The sequence below is a fragment of the Rhyacophila brunnea genome, unplaced genomic scaffold, assembly GCF_057557595.1.
Source record: "Rhyacophila brunnea isolate RB1 unplaced genomic scaffold, BYU_Rbru_1.0 scaffold_1, whole genome shotgun sequence".
Lineage (NCBI taxonomy): Eukaryota > Metazoa > Arthropoda > Insecta > Trichoptera > Rhyacophilidae > Rhyacophila > Rhyacophila brunnea.
In genome coordinates this window covers 55340179-55360874 of record NW_028232751.1, presented here as the reverse complement: position 1 = coordinate 55360874, position 20696 = coordinate 55340179, and the positions used below count along the sequence as shown (strand labels likewise).

The 20696-nt window shown below is 31.1% G+C and overlaps 1 protein-coding gene across 1 annotated transcript in view; it reads right to left on the bottom strand.

Annotated features, from left to right (window-relative positions):
- The window catches only part of LOC147079981 (dipeptidase 1-like), a 362545-nt gene that overhangs the window by 32368 nt on the left and 309481 nt on the right, over positions 1 to 20696 (bottom strand). Inside the window, exon 8 of the mRNA XM_085953516.1 lies at positions 311 to 386. Coding sequence (XP_085809642.1) covers positions 311 to 386 — 76 coding nt within the window. The remainder of the gene's footprint in view (positions 1 to 310; positions 387 to 20696) is intronic.

Sequence of the window (20696 nt, the reverse complement as noted above, 5' to 3'; positions counted from 1 at the left end):
GAAGTATCTTAAAACAAACCGTTATGTGGAAAAAATATGTTCATACAATAGCTCTATGTCATATTATTTGAATAATATGAACGATTCATTTATTATAATTATATAGTTACATATATTATCACTTATATTATTAATTTGATAATTATTGTATATTTATTACTATTCAGTATTGGCAACACACTCAATTCTGTTTCGATTTTTAACAGTTTACATATTCCGTAAGTTGAATTCAATGGTCAGTATAGTAACGAACTGCATGTAAACATAACTAGAGCCTATTGTATCTGGTATTTATATCTGTTGAGTTTACCTGTTCACGCCATCATAATCTCCTCCCAATCCGATGTAATCTGCACCAATCAAACGTTTGATATAATGGATGTGTTCTGAAAAAGAAAGAACAAATAAATCGTTACTAAAACATACCATAACATATTAACACTTATGTAAAAAAATAATAGAGAGAGATGAATATTATTCTAAATTCATAATAATAAAATATTCATGTGTATATAACCAATCGTTGTATATAGGTTGCTTTTCACTGTGAATCAGCGATCACTGCGCTGTTTTTCGGATTGAAAATATGTCACGAATTTGAATCGATATTATTTCATACGTGATAGAACTCCATTATAATGATTTTGATACAACGTTATTTTTGTTAATCCTCTAAGACAAGAGGTGCCTGGTAAATTGGTAATCTGCCTTACCTGTTTTCCATGACTGGTAAATATTGACATATTATATACCCTTAATATACAAACATTTAAGATACTATTTATATATAATATAATATAATATAATATAATATAATATAATATAATATAATATAATATAATATAATATAATATAATATAATATAATATAATATAATATAATATAATATAATATAATATAATATAATATAATATAATATAATATAATATAATATAATATAATATAATATAATATAATATAATATAATATAATATAATATAATATAATATAATATAATATAATATAATATAATATAATATAATATAATATAATATAATATAATATAATATAATATAATATAATATAATATAATATTATACCCTCTAGAAAATGGAAACCTATTGGAAACAGGTTATCCGAATCTACAATTTTAGTTCTAGTCGACCGTTCCTAAGATGGGTTTATAGGCCGCAATATCTGTCAATATAAATGACTCGATTAAATTAATTAATTAATTAAAAAATAAATAAAAATAATTAATTAACAAAAATGTAATAACAATGTTTCAAAACCATTTGAATCCATAATGTTATAAATTCAATTAATTTATGACTGTATTCAACTGCTTTGACTAAAAAGTCGAGCAAACGTCTATCAATCAATATTTATACAATTTTTATTATAATAGTTATACCATGGAAAACTATTTTTTTAATATTAGAGAAGAAATTATTCGATATTTATATTTTTAGTTTAAAATAATATTGAATTTTTTTGAGAAAACAATACTCTAAACATATATGCGTAATTTCGTTATATTCATTTGTAATACATAATTATTCTATGTACCAAACATTATAGTGAGTTTAATCCTTCCAAATGCATTTTAAAGTATTTTCAACCCATAAGAGAATTCTGCCACGGAAAAGTACACAGCACAATGAAGCCTTGTTTTAGTAAGCCATTCAAATAGTTTCACTTGCAGTCCCGTCGCCGTCACAGTGGACTGAATCTGAGAGCGGTCTAGAAAATTTATATGCAGTATACTACCCCGATTTACCAGCCACGCGTCGTGAACAGGGATGTCCACTGTCCCAGAAAGGATATCTTCCGGTATTGCTATTTCCGGTTATCATATTTATAGAAAAGGTCTCGTTCATAATATCATTCTATAGAATATAAATTGTCATTATATTTAAAAATACTAATTTAAGTTATATTTCATTTAGAAACAGCCATTTTTGTCAAAGAAATTTATTGTATTTTATTTTTATAAAATGGCTAACCATTTATGAAAAGTCGTAGTATACTCAACTTTTTCCGACCATATCCGATCCTAATAGGATCATATGTGCCTCCACAGAGTAGAGGTTTGTATTAACAAATTTTATTTTTTACGAGAAATGGATGTCAGCTACTTGCTCAACCTATTAGGTCCATACCCTGACTCACACACAAATTGAAAAACAATATGATACTTGAGTTAAACATATAAAAATAAAATGACTTTAAAACATTATTTTTTTATGACAAGTATTTTATTACAAAACAAAATAATATAATTAGTTTAAAATATAGATATTAACTATGTTTCCATGAAAAATATCTTCACTTACCAAATTAGCAGGTATTTTTTCTTAATCAAAAGTTTACGTTAAAATATAGAAGACATTAAATGGAAAATCATCAGTTTTTCTACCCTACCTACTATATCGTATTAATATTAAACTATTTCATTTTATAATTTATTATTCAATTAAAGATTTAAATACATATAGATACATTACTACAATTATCTGGGACTACTTTAATAAAAAAATTACTCCGCAAGACTTCGTTTTTATTCGTGAGTGATGCATGTTATAGCAAAGATATAGGACATACAATCTTTTTAGGCATAAGATTGTAGTAATTATAATAGTAAAATTATACAATTTGAATAAACTATGAAATATTGAAGAAATATAAACGAGAAACATCTTAATGCTATTTATTTAATAATTCAGTTATAACTTATATCGTATTATTGCAATATTCTTACATATCAATTCTCAACTCTTTTATTATTACCGTATCATAAAGCATCAACAATGGTTATTAATCGTAAATAATAAAATCAGGCGCTTGATTTAAATTTGAATAGATAATAAAAAACATAAATCAAAAACTTATTGTTTAATTTAAATTTAAATATTTACTAATACATATTCATGCCACCGCGAAAATAATGATAAAAATCAGCATAAGTATGGTTCATTTTGACATTGCACTTTAGAATATATTTTGTTCAAACTTGTAATCATTAATGACTTTCTTTATAAAACTTTTCGGGTAATTTTTCTTATAACGTATAATATACTTTGTGGGATGTAGTGGTTACTTAATTTGTTCCAACTACACCCGTTATTAGTTTGATATCAGATAGGTTGCTCGTATGTGTAACAAGTGTTCGGGCAGAGTTGAATAATACAAGAAATGGTATTTTATATCGTTTATATTAGTGCGCGCATTAACTTGTTTGTTATAACTAGAGACTGGATTATATTCATTTGCATAGGCAATTGCATATTTAGCTCATTCTCACGGTTATTGCATATTTTACCTAAAATCTAGTGATGACGCATATTTTCGTTATGTTTACAATATTGTGTATATTATACGTTGTTGCCGGCCAAATCTATTAGCCGCACGGTTCTTAGAGCGAGCAGCCGCGCGTCTATTGTGTTTGTAATATAATATTATGAGGCCAAGTAAAACGCTAATCAAGGACGGACGATATCGTTCAGCGTCGCGCTCACCTACTGCAGCACTCCTCCCACTAGGCAATTAAATTACGCATGTTATTTTTGAAGCACTCATTGCATCCGTTTAGTTTTTTTTATTTATTTGTGCAGAGTTTAATGTGTACCATGCCTCCCAAAAAAAAGTGTCTCTTCGTGGATAGCTGACTATCCTGGAATATTTATATACAGTGTAAATGTTTTATACCTATCGCCTGTATTTAGGATTGCAAAATAAAGCCCCGCGACAACAACTTATAACAGCGGCAAGTAGCAGTGATTCCACTTTCAAAGGCAAACAACAAAAACCATTACAAAAAACCTATAAAAATTATTAATTTTTTTATCATTTAATGTTGCATATTTTGACACTTTTCATGCATATTTCAAGCTTTTTATGTTGCATATAATCCGGTCTCTAGTTATTACACGGCAAATAACATGGTGTTAAATTATACTATATCGCTAAGGCTTAACATGAATCTTTTGCCTTAATAATTCTGCGAAGGACTGGAGTGTCCTTATAACTTCTACACTGGAACGAGGACTCCAGACTACTGTCAGATTCTTATTTCCGCTTCGCCGTTGTCTATACCCCAAACATGAGCAAAGACAATGGCATGCCAGTTGTAGAGTTGGGTAAAATTTATACAATACACACTGTATAAAAATTAAGTTAATAAAAAATATTCAATGATTTTCACAACCCTAATGTCTGCGATCTACGCCAACGATACAGTGCCTTTGGAATTAGCACACTGTCCGACGACCGGCGCTTGGGAATTGACTCTTATGAAAAGGTTGCGTGTCACTTCTGAATTTTCAACTGTTTCATTTCAACGAAATGCGGTGTAAAAATAACAGAAGTGCTGAATAAAAAATAATCACGATGCGTAGGTTAAACTATTTTTTTTACCATTTTCATTTCCACTTTTGTTACTGTCTACAATTATTTAGCTCGCGCTGTTTCAGAAATCTTCTAATTTTGTTTCCTCAAGGATTGTAATTTATTCTAGAAACAAATTCTAAGTATTTGATATCTCAATTTAGTATACTTAGAAATTATTGTTGAAAAATATTAATATAACATAAATTCAAGAATTTCAAATGTGCTTTGTAAATTAGTAAGTATTATTTTTCAAAGCGAAACAATATCATTTATATAAATATAAATGTTAATTATTACGCTGAAAAGACTAAAATGTTATACATAACCATTAGAAAAATTGTAAAAGATTTCAGTATATATTTTATATCGTACATAATTTGGTATACCTTTATCAAATACCAATTAAAAACGATTGCTATATTTCTTAAATCTTGTTTATAATTTATTTGAAAAAAAAATAGTTAAATTAAAAAACGCTATCAAGGATGGATTCAAAATAACAAAAGATGGTCGCTAATAATTTATGAGAGATAATGAGATATATTTTTGTATTTAGCAGTAATAGTATTGTATAGATTTCATAATTTAACACATTGGCCGAAATCCTTTTGACGTACGCTCACGTCCCACAAGAAAAAAATAAATCAAAAAAATATTTTGTTGAATGCTACATTCTTATAATCTTATGTATTGTTTAATTCATACGAAAGAGTTTAATTAAACATAGTTTACTTTTATCAGACCGAGTTCCAGGTCTGGAATATTCATATTGTTTTTTTAATATTATATTGTGTTTAGTGCATGAACAATATAAGTTGAGCAAGTGGCTGACATTCATATTTCATATAAACAACATCTATTACTATAATAATCCTATAATCCTCTTAGAATTGAACACGATGAAATACATAAGTAACTAATATTATAAAAGTGATTATGTGTATTCAAACTCCGTCGAGCATCGTATTTTTTTCAAATATGATTTTTTTCTAGTGAGTATATATATAGAGGTGTTTTTAAGTTATGTAAGTTTTCATTATATTAATGAATTAATGAATCATCACGTACACTATTTTTAATAAATTACTATTTTTGAGTCATTGCCTTCAAAATAGTGATTTTAACATTAGAACTGCGCAGAAGACCTGTGCTTCATTGGGCTTAATTTGATGGAACATTAAAAAGTATATCAGTTATACATATAAAAGTACATTTCATAAATGGATTAATTAGGAAAAATGATGCTGCACTTAAAAAATTGTTTAATACCTACTTGTATATTACGTACATTGTATAATATTATTTCAATACATTTTTGTAGTCGAGAAGACCATACAGTTTTTCAAAGCACGGTTTTACATTTCCTTTGTCGGAGTACATAATTTCAGGGATGAAACATTAACCCCCTCTCCTTATTCAATTACAGTGTACGTTCGGTTGAAGTAAAGGGTTGTGCGAGAGCTTCAAACGTTTTATTATTTTTGACGTAGCGAGTGTGAGCTTCCGGGTGCACTGCATAATGATAATATTTTCGTATATATCATATCATTTAAAAAAAATGTTATTTTTAAATCTTTTCCCAGAGAATTTTCGAGATATAAAACCTACTTATTATTTATTATATTTAAAACTAGTAACTACCTACCTACCACTTTTTAAATGTACAGTCAAATTATTGAATATATTCTAACAACTAATATGTTTATGAATAATCAGTGGCGAAGGGTGGAGGTAGGCTGTTAAAATCCGGCCTAAATAGTGCAAACTAAGCTTTGTCAGTCATACGTAGGTATTTGTTTTCATTGAACTGAGACTACAAATTGCAAATAAATTTGCTTAGTTTTCAAAATTCAATTAATCCCCACGTCAACCAAGCCATAATAGATAATAGTCAAAAAATATTGGTCTATCTATAAAATATGTTTATCTATAAAATATATTATTAGGTTTGGTTTAGGCCAGTGTCTTCCAAACGTTTTTACTTCACGGCACACTGGTGAATGGGATATGTTCCGAAATGTACCATCTTAATAATATGAATAAAGGAAATCACAGCGTAGGTAACATTTTTTTTAATATTTTAATATTTTATCAACATAATTATATGTACATAAATATATTTTAATAATGTTATTAGTCGAAAGGATGTAATTGATTTTTAAAAAGAATTCTGTCAAAACGCGGCTCTAAATTAGATAAACAAACACGTAACTCCTCATCTACGATGTGTAACTGCTCTCTATTTTTTGATTTCATTTCCACGAGCGCTGAAAAACCGAATTCGCTAAGATACATTATCATATACAACGGCAATAGAGATTTAACAATAATTGCTGTTGTAGCCAATCGAGGATATTGACTCTAAAGCGATATCCAAAATGCTGACAAATCTAGCTCATAAAATGAGATTTTGTGCTCAGGGTCGTTTTTAGAACTATAAAAATTTCCTCCTCTGTCAGTGTCAGGTGTATACTGTTGAATCTTGCGAATGGATTGATGACTCACTGGTACATTTGATAATCAAGTGATGGAAAATACTTTGAAAATGATGCGGAAAGTAGTTCTAATAAATGTCTTCTGCACTTATGGCAAAATTTTGAAGAAAATTAAAATGAATATACATTATTTAAAATGAACAGTTTTGCCGTTTCTTCCTTCGCGGCACACCCTGACCACTTACCAACTCTTAATTCAATGAAAACGTACAGTATTTTTCTCCGATCTCCACAGCCTACCTCCACTATGATAGTTTGGTTTAAGCAATTTAGTTGAATTTTAAAAACTAACAAAAATACACCATCTGCAATTTGTATTCTTCTGGAATTAGATTCTGATATAATTTTGACCTATATGCTTTGTAATTCGGGGAATAGATGGCTCTATGAAATCGAAACTTTTGATGACATCCCCCTTAAATGAAAACAACTAAGTATAACTGACAAAGTTTAGTATGTACTATTTATGTTGGACATCAATAGCTTACCTCCGCCCTTCACCATTGAATATAGATTATGAGCGCCACACAAAATATATTTTTTTACGCAAAAATTACATTTTAAATAAACTGAAAATGTTTAGTTTATTCTGAGATTTTCGAGGTAAACCAGAACAAACTGCCGCGTGTTACTTTATACTGCAGGTATAACACATTACTCACTGTCGAAGAGTGCATTGTTATTTCTTTTATTTTTTACAAGCGTTTACCCCCGTCAAATACGCAGTCTTTGCCATTTACTGACAGAATAGGTCATAGACATGAGCACCAATACTCACCTTTATTTCAATAGACATACACAGGTAAATAGATATTTAGAGTATTTACCCCACCACATAGGCAGCTTAGTGGATTACTACAACACTGATAAAAGCTGTAAACATATTGTCTCTTAAGTTTAGAGTATATATTTATGTGTCTGTTTATGACCAAATAAGTCCCACGATGGCCGCGTGGCTTAAGCTCCGGTCTATAGTGTCTATAGGTTCCCAGGTTCGAATCATGGGTTTGGCAAGTACACATATTATTGTTTTTCTATTTGTGTATGAGTCCGAGTATGGACCTAATAGGTTGAGCAAAGTGGCTGACATCCATTTCTCGTAATCTGTTAATACAAATCTCCACTCTGTGGAGGCCCATATGATCCTTTTAGGATCGGACATGGTCGAAATAAGAAGAAATATGTATCAATACATCATGGCCCCCACATCCTGAAGCAAGCCCCTAGGCTAGGATCTTTGGCGGGGCCCCCTACCTATCGCTAAGGATAAAGACAGTGTGACGCTCTACAGTGGCGTGTATGGTGTATGCGGTTAAATTAATGTGTATATTTAGTGTTTTTTTGTACTTATGTATATTATGTACATCCATTTGAATTATGAAGTTGTCGAGTAGTGATACACAATTAAAAATTGTATTTTTAGTAATAATATTATTGGAAGGAAAATAGCGACTTTTTTACTATTAAAGCAAATTGGTGATGTGTGTTTATCTCAGTTATCTGGTCGACTCGCCTAGCCGGGCCCCCAGGCTAGTGCCCTGTCAGCCCCCCTTGTGGGGGCCATGCAATACATACACAAGTAAAAAAGTTTTTTTTTTAATATTTCGAGCCCTCGGAGACATAATGTTGTATTTAAATTAATACGGGGACCAAACAATCAATTTTTTCTCAAGTCTGTTTCGAAATAATGAATAGGTACTAAATAATAATTGTAAAACTGAATCATTCTAAAATACCCATACACCAAACCCAATATCAAGACAAATGCTAAGTTCATAATATATAGTCATTAAAAGTCAATGTAATCTCTAATTTAATGTTACGTCAAGCTCCAACATTACAGGTGATATTTCCAAGAGAACTTTTGCATGCATCAAATATTGAACTAAACCATAATAATATGTACTCTTGATATAATTTGTCAATATATAAGTTGAAGACATCTGCCCCAATCTCTAACTTAATAATTCGGAGGAATACATCATCGTCATAGATGAGGGCGTTTCTTTGCTCATTGTATCCGTGTTGACTATATATTATATTTTTAATTAGTATTTTTGAATTTATACTTTTTTATTCAATACTAATTTATTAATATAAACAAGATTTGAGAGTATTCGATTCTTATTAATGAAGGTGTTTTCATGATAGCTTTAATTTTATATCAATTCAGAGCTAAGTATAAATGCCTCAACTGTATGTATATCGTATTTCATCGACACTATTATGCAATGATAAAAGAACAGTTCTGCTTGCTTTTCCCTCCACCGCCCGCCACGTCTCCACACCCGTTATGCAGGCGTATACGTAACGAACGTTAGGCGCTTTTCACAGTTGTATCCCAAGAGCAACTTTCCAAGATCTTGGTTGGCGTGCACTAGAGTAGCGATTTCCAAACTTGGAGGCGTGGGGTATTGCAAAGGGAGGCGCGAAAAGTTTAACACAATTAATGTAGACACAGGTGTGCAGTTTGCAAATGCATAGTTTATAAAACGGCCGCTAGTTATAAATTACATAAAAAATAGTCTTATAAGAGGTTGTTTGCAAACCTGTCTGAAAATATGGAAATATTGTGATGCGCGCTGGCTATCTCGTGAAAAAGATGAAATAAAAGGGTCAAATCATAATGTTGAAATTTGAGACAAATTTGTCTATTTGGTTGAAATAAAAAAAAATGAGTGAATAAATCAATGCAAGAACCATTAATGCATTCACTGATTTAAAAAAACAAAGTGAAGTCATTCATAAAAAATGGAGCTTTGTAAATCAAAATTACAAAAAAAATAAGTTCGTCATGTTTCCACTTTTAAAAGATTTCTGCGCCAGATATATTGAAACAAACAAAAATCTATTTACTGAGTTCTTGGTTAGTTTGCTAATGCATTTTTCACATTATTTTGTTAATAGTAAAAAAGCCACCTGCGGTACTTTGTTACAGGGCTTTAACAAATTAAATAAATTAATTTAAAAATGAATATAATATAAGTAGTAAAACCTTGTTTATATTTTTTTTCATTATTGTATTAGTACTTACATTGTTGACCATTTTAAAAAGGTGTCGGTATTATTTAATGAAATTAAAGGGGGGGGGAGGCGTAGTAACATAAATTTTGGAAAACACTGCACTAGAATGTACGTTATTTCTACTTCATATGCCGCAAACTTTTTAAAGACTAAGAAATTTTGCCTCGTATATACCAAGTCGAAATGGCCGACCGGTTCAACTAAAAATATAGTTTCGATATTCATTACAAGTTTATATAAGCCGCCTAAAGAGGAGATAGTATTTTTCTGCTTTTTTAAATATATCTTGAGTTGGCGAAAGGGTACGGGTTAAGGGGTTATGTATTACCTGAACGAAAAGTGTTTTACAAGAGGGCCAACAATGATTTCGACAAGGCTTAACTTTCACACTGTACAAAGGCTTAGGATTTGTATTTTGTTGTACATAACATGGTTTGCGCTTTGTTGCGTTGGATTAAATTAAAATTTATTTAAACTTGCTTATTTACATAGATAACTACTACTCATTTATAAAGCTATTTATAAATTAAATTAATTTAAATGACTTATGTATTACAAAATTCTCTTGATTGCATGTACATCCAAATTAAAACATTCCGATAAACCTTTAAGTCTTTCATGTAAAAATATTATTAATGGAGCTAAAGGTAATGATAAAAATTAGATGTATTCTATCAGACTCTGTTTGAGATTAAACTTGATAAAGTGAGCTGAAATTTTACGCTGGAATCCTCTGAAAACCTACTAGAGTTATCATCCAAAGTACCTATCTATAAAAGTGGCGAGGGATGGAGGTAGGCTGTTAAGATTTGACATAAATAGTGCACACTAAACTTTGTCAGTCATACTTAAGTGTTTGTTATCGTTGAATTAAGAATACATATTACAGATGGTGTTGGTTGTTTTTTTTTTTTAAATTCATTAAGCCCTGACTACATTAACCATAATCAATAAAAAATATTCTTCATAAAATATGTTAAATTATGTATTATGTTTTATGGCATATTTTTTCTATTTCACAGATAAACGAATATTTTTGATTATCATCACTGCTTTGGCTTGGATTAGGAAAGGTTTATTTGAATTTTAAAAACTAACAAATACTATATACACATTGACGTCTTAATTCAATGAAATTAAATACGTTTGACTGACAAAGTTTATTGTGCACTATTTGTGTCGGATCTAGCCTACCTCCATCTTTCGCCACTAATGTATAGTAAACTTTGGCTACGGTAAGCAGATTTTCATTAATATATTGATGCATATTTAATCGTGTGCACTGTTCTTGCACCTAAGTAACTAGTTTCCCAGTATTATATCATAACCGCCTACTTTAACTAACTATTGTATGGTCATGAATTTCATAAACGTTTCTATCGAAAGCTTTCAACTTACTAATACTTAGTCACTTGTATAATACTTGAATATAAGGAAATCGATAATAGCGTTCACAGGTGGTTAAGTGGGGTAGCCACTTCGATACACATACAATATGGCGTTCTAATATTACATTCAAGTTTAATGTGGTAAATATTTAGATTAAAATTATTATTTGGTCACACCTGCTAGAATTAAGTCGCTACAATCATGAGATATATATATTGGCCTGACGCCATCAGTCTATTAAATGTCAGCAACGAGCTGATCAAATGATATCTACGCATGAATGATCAATAATTATTATCAAGTTTATAAAACAATCAATAATACCTGTGACCTGATGACATCCAAAAATAATCGATGTGTACTTATGTACGCGCGTTAGAAGTTATACTTCTTTGACGTAACAAAACAAAAATAAGAAAACAAAAACTACAATTTTTGGAGCGCCGCTGGTTTCTTTTCACACTTTAACTTATATCACTAAATACATAAATTATATAAAAGGTAACAACTTTACTATCACTAGGACGATTCTTTGTTGACGTAAAGTATTGCAAATGGCCGACAATGACTGTTATATTGGTATCTTGGTATACATAGATCACGCGGCGGCTGACTTCATTTCCACTATATTCCAGTACAACTTCAATAAATAATATTACCTATTTAACTTTCAACATTTCTACAACCTGTTTTATTTAATGTGAATTTAGTGATAGTTACAAAATACTTTTTCATAAATATAACCTCAAACTGACGTAAACAGTATATATAATTTTACGAAAACGTTGACTCTTCGCCTAAAATAATATTTATTGATGATAAATGCTAATGATATTGATTGAAAATACAGTTTGTTTAACGATATTTAACTTATTTAAATATGTTTAGAATGTTTGTTTGACAACCAAATCTGAGTGACATGGTTTGTCATGATTTTTTTTTGTATTTTTGTATATTTTTGTATTTGTAACAAAGTATTAACTTGATTTTTTTCTTAAACCTAAAAATATTATAATGTTCATCATAGGTAACGCAATATGTCGAGAAAATGACAGATAGGTAGGGAATATAATAAAAACCCACGCCAACAGAAGTTCAATACAATTTTTATTCAATTACTGCGACTTATTGCGATGTTGTGAAATCAATTTATTGTGTAACCGTTTGCAGAAAATATTAATATCATAAAATTGTCAATATTGCCGTGGCGAGCGATAGCACGAAGACAGTGCGTTTGACTGCCAAGCTAATGGTCGGCAGTTCGAATCCATTCGTTAACGCGTTTTTTTTTCACGTGAAAATAAATGATTATTGGCGGGGCGCAGTATATTATATACGTCTTTTATCTACGGGCGCAGTCGGCCGCCATGACAGGAGAGCATATCAATTCGCAAATGCACGTTAGTGTACCTTGATTACGCAGCCGACGTCATTTCCACTTCCGTAACGGTTTCTCAATTTTACTACGTCCGAAAACAAGTACTTATAACTTTTAAAAAAACTTGCATGCGCTGGGAGCCAACAACTGGATAAAGAAAACGGAAGAACTATCTGTAGATAGTAGATAGTTTTGTATATAGCTCTGTAACTGTCATGTTGTTGTGTATAATAGTCATTGATAGACCATAGACAATACGCAAATTTATATGGAAAACAGTTGTCTTTCGGCCTTCCTACAGTGTAGTCGACACGCCTCACTGTTCGGTGTCTCGCACCGTATCTAAATTCCAAATTAATGTAAACCTGTCAACTCAAACTAAAATCAATGTGACAGTCATTTCTTTGTGCCGTGTTTATCCAAATTTTATTACTACAGTATAAAACCAATTATTCATCACTGCCCGAACCATGCCACATACACATCAAGCAACCTTCGTCTATTAAACATAAGATCGGGGGTAAGAACAACTAGGGATTACAATACCGAATGAAAATACTAATACCGGTATTTCGGTATTTACTATTGGATACCGGTATTATTACCGGTATTCGTGAAATATATGAAAAATATAGAAATATGACGTATCTACCAATAATTAATATAGATATAAATATCTCTTTGAAACATTAATATTGCATAAAAAACATAATATATAAATACGTACATATTATAATAATATGTTAACTTTTAAAAATATGTAAAGGTAAGAATATGTGGTAGAGATGTTTACAAATACTACGTAGTTGAATGATTGGCACTTTCTTCTTCGAATGATCTTTCAATAAATGTATATTATGAAGTGATTTTAGATGACGTGTATGAATGTGCCTCACTGATAATTCCACCTAATGTTTTATTAGTTTATTGTACTTTTTACACTTACATATTTAATGGCAATGGAAGTAAGCTAGACATCGCAAACACATTTTGTTTCCTCTTTCAATACCGAATATATCGGTATTCTCTGATTTTTAAAACCGGTATTTCGGTATCGAAAAATTCTGAAATACCGGTATTGCAATCCCTAAGAACAACACAATGTTCATCCCCCCCCTGATAAGTGCTGACCCCGACGTGATCCCGAAGTCCACCAGGGAAGGAGGCAAAGAAATCAGATGGCTTGTGTTGAAAAGAACCTGAGGTGGTATGATGGTGTTCTCCTTTGTCGACTTACCGAAGACCAGATTCCTACTACTGAATAGTATGCACAGCTATCTTGTTTATAAGCCGCCGCCTTGAAGATAATTTGTAGAGATATGTATATAGTAGATGGTGAGAAGATGATCGAGAAACAATAAACACTTTTACGGAAGTTAAGGTGTATTACAGTTTATTCAACAAAATGCAAGTACAGGGCAGACATAAGCGTAAGAGATACCAGTAGCGAAGGGTGGAGGTAAGCTGTTGATCCGTCTTAAATAGTGCACATTAAACTTTGTTAATCCTACGTATTTGTTTTTATTGAACAAAGGCAACAGTATACAGATGGTATTGGTTAGTTTTAAAATATCAATAATTAAACCTTGCCTAGACCAAACTCCGTGGGTCCCAGGTTCGAATCCTGGGTTTAGCAAGTACACATATTGTTTTTCAATTTGTGTGTGAGTCAGGGTATGGACCTAATAGGTTGAGCAAGTGGCTGACATCCATTTCTCGTAAAAAACAAAATCTGTTAATACAAACCTCTACTCTGTGGAGGCCCATAATATGATCCTATTAGGATCGGACATGGTCGGAATGAAGACCAAACTAATAATAGTTTTGGATACGGCAAAATTGTGCACACTTTTTTCTTTATTCTTATTTGTTTTCGTTGCATTAAGAATACATAATATTATCAATATTATTGGTTCATTTTTTTAAATTCATTAAGCTTTGTCTATACCAAACTATACGTAATAGATAAAAAATATTATTCTATCTATAAAATATCCAAAGCTATGTATGATTTAATTGCATAATTTTAGATATTTTATAGATAGACGAGTATTTTTTTTATTATTATCTATTATGGCTTCGTTTTCGAAGGGTTTAAGAATTTTAAAAACTAACCACACTCTCTGTAAATAATTGTAGTCTTATTTCAATGAAAACAAATACGTAATACTGACAAAGTTTAGTGTATACTATTTATGGCGGATTTTAACAGCCTACATCCACCTTTCGCCACTGATAGATACTAGAAAATGGTGGAAACACGTAGCCGCTTTTTATATACTACTAGAATTAGTTTATTGACTTCTCGTGAATGATATTCGGGTGCGGGTCCATAGTCTAACTTTACGACCGTATGTTGGTTCGCACTTGTATTTATCAATAATTCCTATCAGTTAGTTTAGTTAGTTAGTAGTGCTTCCGTAAGTATTGCATCAACTTAAATAGATATTATATATAAGCCTTACCAGCTTATAACGGTAGGCAGGTATTTCATCAGCTTTGATAGGTATAACATACTTTGAAATTTAGGAGGTCATAATATGACATAACGACAGTGACGTCCCGTGGGGGTAGGCAGATTGAGCGTCGCTTGGGGGCGGCAGTTACTCGAAGGGCGGCAAATCGAGGAGAATCATTTGGAATATATAGAAATAGCTACCTAAACTTATGAATAACGAAAACACCTTTCCATTAAAAAAAATCAGCTCACTGGTTTTGTCGGGTTCGCGATATCTAGTTTACTTCCGTTGCCTTTCGACGCCCATGGTGACTAGAAACGACACATGCAGGTTTGCGAATATTTACAGTCTTATATTTTGTTAGTGATGTATCCATACAACACATTTCTTAGAATCTTTGATATTGGACTCATGAAAGGATGATAAAAATACTGTATTAAAAATGGGGCGGCATTTTGGCGCTTACTAGGGGCGGCATTTTATCTAGGGACGTCCCTGCATAACGAGCATAAACTATGCTCGTTGCAGCGTTGGCAACTTAGCTATTTTCTTCATTTTCACTACTAGCTTTCAAAATTCTAGCGATTTGTTAATCAAGATTGGCTTTAAGGATTTTATTTTAAATTGGAAAGTATTTAGTTCAATAAACTATTTTTTTTCATTCAACGAATAAGACTGAAGATTTCAGAATGGAACATTCTATATGTTGAATATACATAATTTGAAAACATCTTATGTATGTACACACTAAAAAAAAACATTTTTTAGAAGAAAAAAAATACTACACCCGACGGGACTTGAACCTGAATCTGCTGTATTCGCGCCAGTATGCTTTTCCGATTAAACTACGAGTGATCCACGACGTCAGTAAGTAATTAAGGAATTAATTGATACCTACCATAATTTAATATACTTACTAAAACCGATAGCCAACATTATAACGCAATTCGATAAGCATTTCATGTAACAACTACTAGTTCAAATTTTCGTAATTAACTACGATACCCGTAATTTAATTGTAAAAATACACTGGCGTGAATCCAATAAATACACGTTCAAGTCCCGTCGGGCGTCGTATTTTTTTTCTCTACAAAATGATTTTTTCTAGTATCTATATGCATGAGATGTTTTCAAATTATGTATATGTATTAAATTATTTATTATTATCGATCCTTCCCATAGAAGTTCCCGATCTCGGATTATAAATGTAATCTTTGAAGTACCTACCCATATTTATTTTTCAGGACATTGGTACATTTCTTTAATAATATGTATTTACAAAAGTATTATAATACAAAAAAAACTATTCAAAGCGACAGACATATATACAGCATATTGGCATATGGTCAGATTAATAATTATATGTCTTACAGGAAAATCGATTCCACAAGTAAATATTAGATAACTGTTATACGTCATATTTCCAGCTCACCGAGAAATATAGTTATTTAATTTTGACACTTTTTTGAACTTTTCAACTACTGATTGAACTGGTTAGGGGATACGTAAGACCTAATATGATATATTGTTCTTTTTTCCGACCATGTCTGATCTAAATAAGATAATAGTATGGGCCTCAGCTGAGTGAGGGTTTTACGAGAAATGAATGTCAGCCACTTGCTCAACCTATTTGGTCCATACTCTGACTCATACACAAATTGAAAAACTGTGTACTTGCCAGACCCATGATTTCAACCTAGGACCCACGACGTTGTAGGTCTTCTTCTTCTTGTTGTGCCATCCCATAGCGGAGGTCGGCCACCATCAAGGCGATCTTAGCTTTGTCGTCTGGTACCCGGAACAGTTCAGTGGAGCTGCACTCGTACCAATCACGGAGGTTCTTAAGCCATGAAATGCGGCGCCGTCCTCTGCTACGCTTACCATTGATCTTTCCTTGGATGACAAGTTGGGGAATACTGTACTTTTGTCCTCTCATAACGTGGCCGAGGTACTGTAGTTTCCTGGTTTTGATACTACGTAGAACTTCTCGGTCCTTCCCCATTCGATTGAGAACTTCAACATTTGTCGCCCGGTCAGTCCAAGGAATTTTGAGGATGCGTCTGTCTATACAGCCACATCTTGAAAGCTTCAAGTCTCCATGACATCTCTTGGTTTAGCGTCCATATTTACATATCATAGAAAAGAATTGAGAGAACATACCGTCTCCGTTCTGGCAGAACACACTAACTGGAGAATACTAGTTTGGAGTAATTTGACTTTGAAGTTGTTAAAATGTTTGAAATGGTCTATCATGTGAGTTTATTAAGTAATCGTAAAAAGGATGACTTTAAAATAAAGAGTGTTTATTTATTAAGAAGGTTTCCAGACGTTTAAGTTTGAAATAAGGAACATTTTGGTATAACTAACTCAATATGTCATTTTTTCGAATTAGTGTCTTCTGCCAGAACAGTGACGATTAACAACGTTGTAGGTAGGCTGACGTTTAAGACGCGCAGTCATCATACTCATCATTCTCTACCGTAATAAAACTCTTGCGAATCATCAAAATTTGTGCATATACCTAATATTCTACACCCATATTAATAGTACGTGCAACACTGTAATTCTACGCCAAATATGCCAAAATTGATATAATTTCGAAGCGTTCAAAATCAATAATTACTAAATAAAAAGAACTTTTATATACCACAATTTTAAATTTTCTGTTGAATCATATAAACTTGAAAATTCTATATATTAATAAAAACTTTTTATTGTACTTGATAGAAATACTGAATAAATATTATAGAAAACAGAAATGTCATTTTGACATTTCATATTGATTTCCATAGTAACGCACGTATATATTAATAATTTAGTTGCTAGGACCCACTTAGCAACCAATAATTGTGAGTAGTAAATATTACTTTTAACGATTTTTTTCCGAAACACAAAACAGAATTAACTGAAAATGAATTATATTCTGCTTAAAGATGGCTAAAAGTATTAAAAGAAGTTTCAAATGTCTATCTAGTCGGGAAGTTAGTTAACAATGGATTGCAAGATTAGTATTGAACAAACAAAAAAAAATTGTACTGGACAAACAAGAATACGAGCTAATAAATACGTGGTACAAAATGTTTCGTATAATTACTTACTATAGTTTTATTTCTTCATACCGAGCATATAAAGATGTCAGTGCGGTTATTAAGATCTGAAGGTTATTGTTACTAATTGTGATTTATTGAATTAATTTATATGTAATAAATACATGGTACAAAATGACTGATAATGCAAATAATATGATTATTTCACATGGTTTTTTCTACGAAAATAATGACAACACTGGCAATATTTTATACTCGACTCTAGGGGTTCCGGGCAAGCTATGGTGGTAAGACAGTAGACAGTGATCAATGTGTTATTATATTTCAGTATAAAGTAAAACGAAACCTTTTGTTCCATCATATCTGGCTTAAAGTGAAAATTGAAAATTTCAATTCAATTCATAAAATATAATATTTAGTTTATTTTTAATATTGGTTTTGTATATAAAACGGTGGTCGCGCGGCTTGAGCGTTGGACTATCACGCCGTGGGTCTCAGGTTTGAATCCTGGGTCTGGCAAGTACACATATTGTTTTTCAATTTGTGTGTGAGTCAGGGTATGTACCTAATAGGTTGAGCAAGTGGCTGACATCCGTTTCTCGTAAAATACAAAATCTGTTAATACAAACCTCTACTCTGTGGAGGCCCATATGATCCTATTAGGATCGGACATGGTCGAATATATAAAACGACATTTCATATTTTTCAAAGTTCTGCGCTGATATTATACAGTGGTCGAAATAGTAAATTTTACGATATTTATTATAATTTTTCGGAAATATTAACATAGTTATCGAATTTTATAAAATAAATGTGTTATTTGTTTGTTATTATGGCCTATCTATCTCAGACGGAAAAAAATAATTTTCCACGAGGCAGAGCAATAAATTTGCTGATTTCGTGAACCGGAACGGCGATCCGGTACTCTCCCGTCCATTTCGACCCCTAGATAATAAATATGTTCATGCACATATTATTTACAATAAGAAACTCAATAATTTAAAATCATGATGACGCCTAATTCTTTTAAAAGTCGTCAATAAATGTGAGTATTAAGGATGTACGCATAGAGGCTGAGTATTACCTACTGGAAAAAGATAACTCAGGATAGAGATGTATAGATGACAGGTGTGCAATCAGCCATTAACCGGAATGGTATGTAGCCCCAGCTTAAAAATATGTAAAGTAAAAAATCGACTACGATGGCTGAGCGGTTTACGCGTTGGCTAATAATGTCGTGGGTCCCAGTTGTGAATCCTGGGTCTGGGAAATACACAAAATGTGGCTGACATCAACTATCATAAAAACAAAAATATTATGATCCTATTAGAGGGAAATCGTAAAAAAAATAAATGTATTATAGTTAGAAATTTCTGATGTTTAAATTATTTTTATGAATTATAATAAACGTTAAATAAAAGCTTAGTATTAGAGTTTTCATAATTGGCATTTCCACAATAAATAATTATTAATCTGAGATAATGTTTTTCTTTCTCCGTCTTTAAACGATGCCTACTGTTTTTGGTTATGTTTATTAGAAATTTCAAAGATAACTTTCTCCATAATAAAATATTTTACGGCACAAACAGTCTGCTCCCCTGGATTTAATAAAGAAACTTTTTTGTACCAAAACTATAAAATATCACTAAAACAAAAATGGCAAAACAAAGACTTCAGAAAAGTAAATATGGCTTTCATATTCATAATAAAAGAGCTCTCGGCATTTTCATTCAGAGAACAAAAGAATAAAAATGGACATGATACTATATCTATATTTTTATGTAAGGATACTTACTAATGCAATTAACAGTAATGCAGCCAATGTTAATGAATAATTAGTATAATTATTATTGTAAGTAAGTTGTCGTAGCATGATGAAAATAATAATTATAACATCATAATTACAAGATAAAAAGAACTTTTTATATACAACGTTTATCAATTTTCTGTTGAATTATATGAACTTGACTTGATTAGCTTAAACGATCAAAAAAATTTGTAGTTGATAGAAATAATACTGAAATGTCATATTGATTTCCATAGTAACGACACGTATACATTAATAATTTAGTTAGCTAGGACCTCAGACCCCTGCAACCAATAATGGTGTCGAAATAACTTTTCATACAAAACAGAATTAACTGAAAATTAATTTAATTCTACTTGAAGACAGCTTAAAAATGCATTGGCATCGTGTTCTGATATATTCTATAAGTTTCAAATGTCTAGCTAGTCGAGAAGTTAGTTAAAAATCAATTGCAAGATTTGTACCGGACAAAAAACCACCGGACAAATAAGAATACGAGCTAAGAAAAACGTTGCAAAATACAATTAGAATAATTGTGTAGAATAAAAAGTGTAATAATTGCTATAATATGTACACATTATTTTCAAGAAGAATTTCACATTCCTAAATTCTGAATTTATTCAATATTGATTAAAAAAAATACAATTTAATATACTTAAATATTATTGTTTATTTGAATTTTTACATAGGTATGAAATTTATATTTTTTTAACCATGTCCGATTCTAAG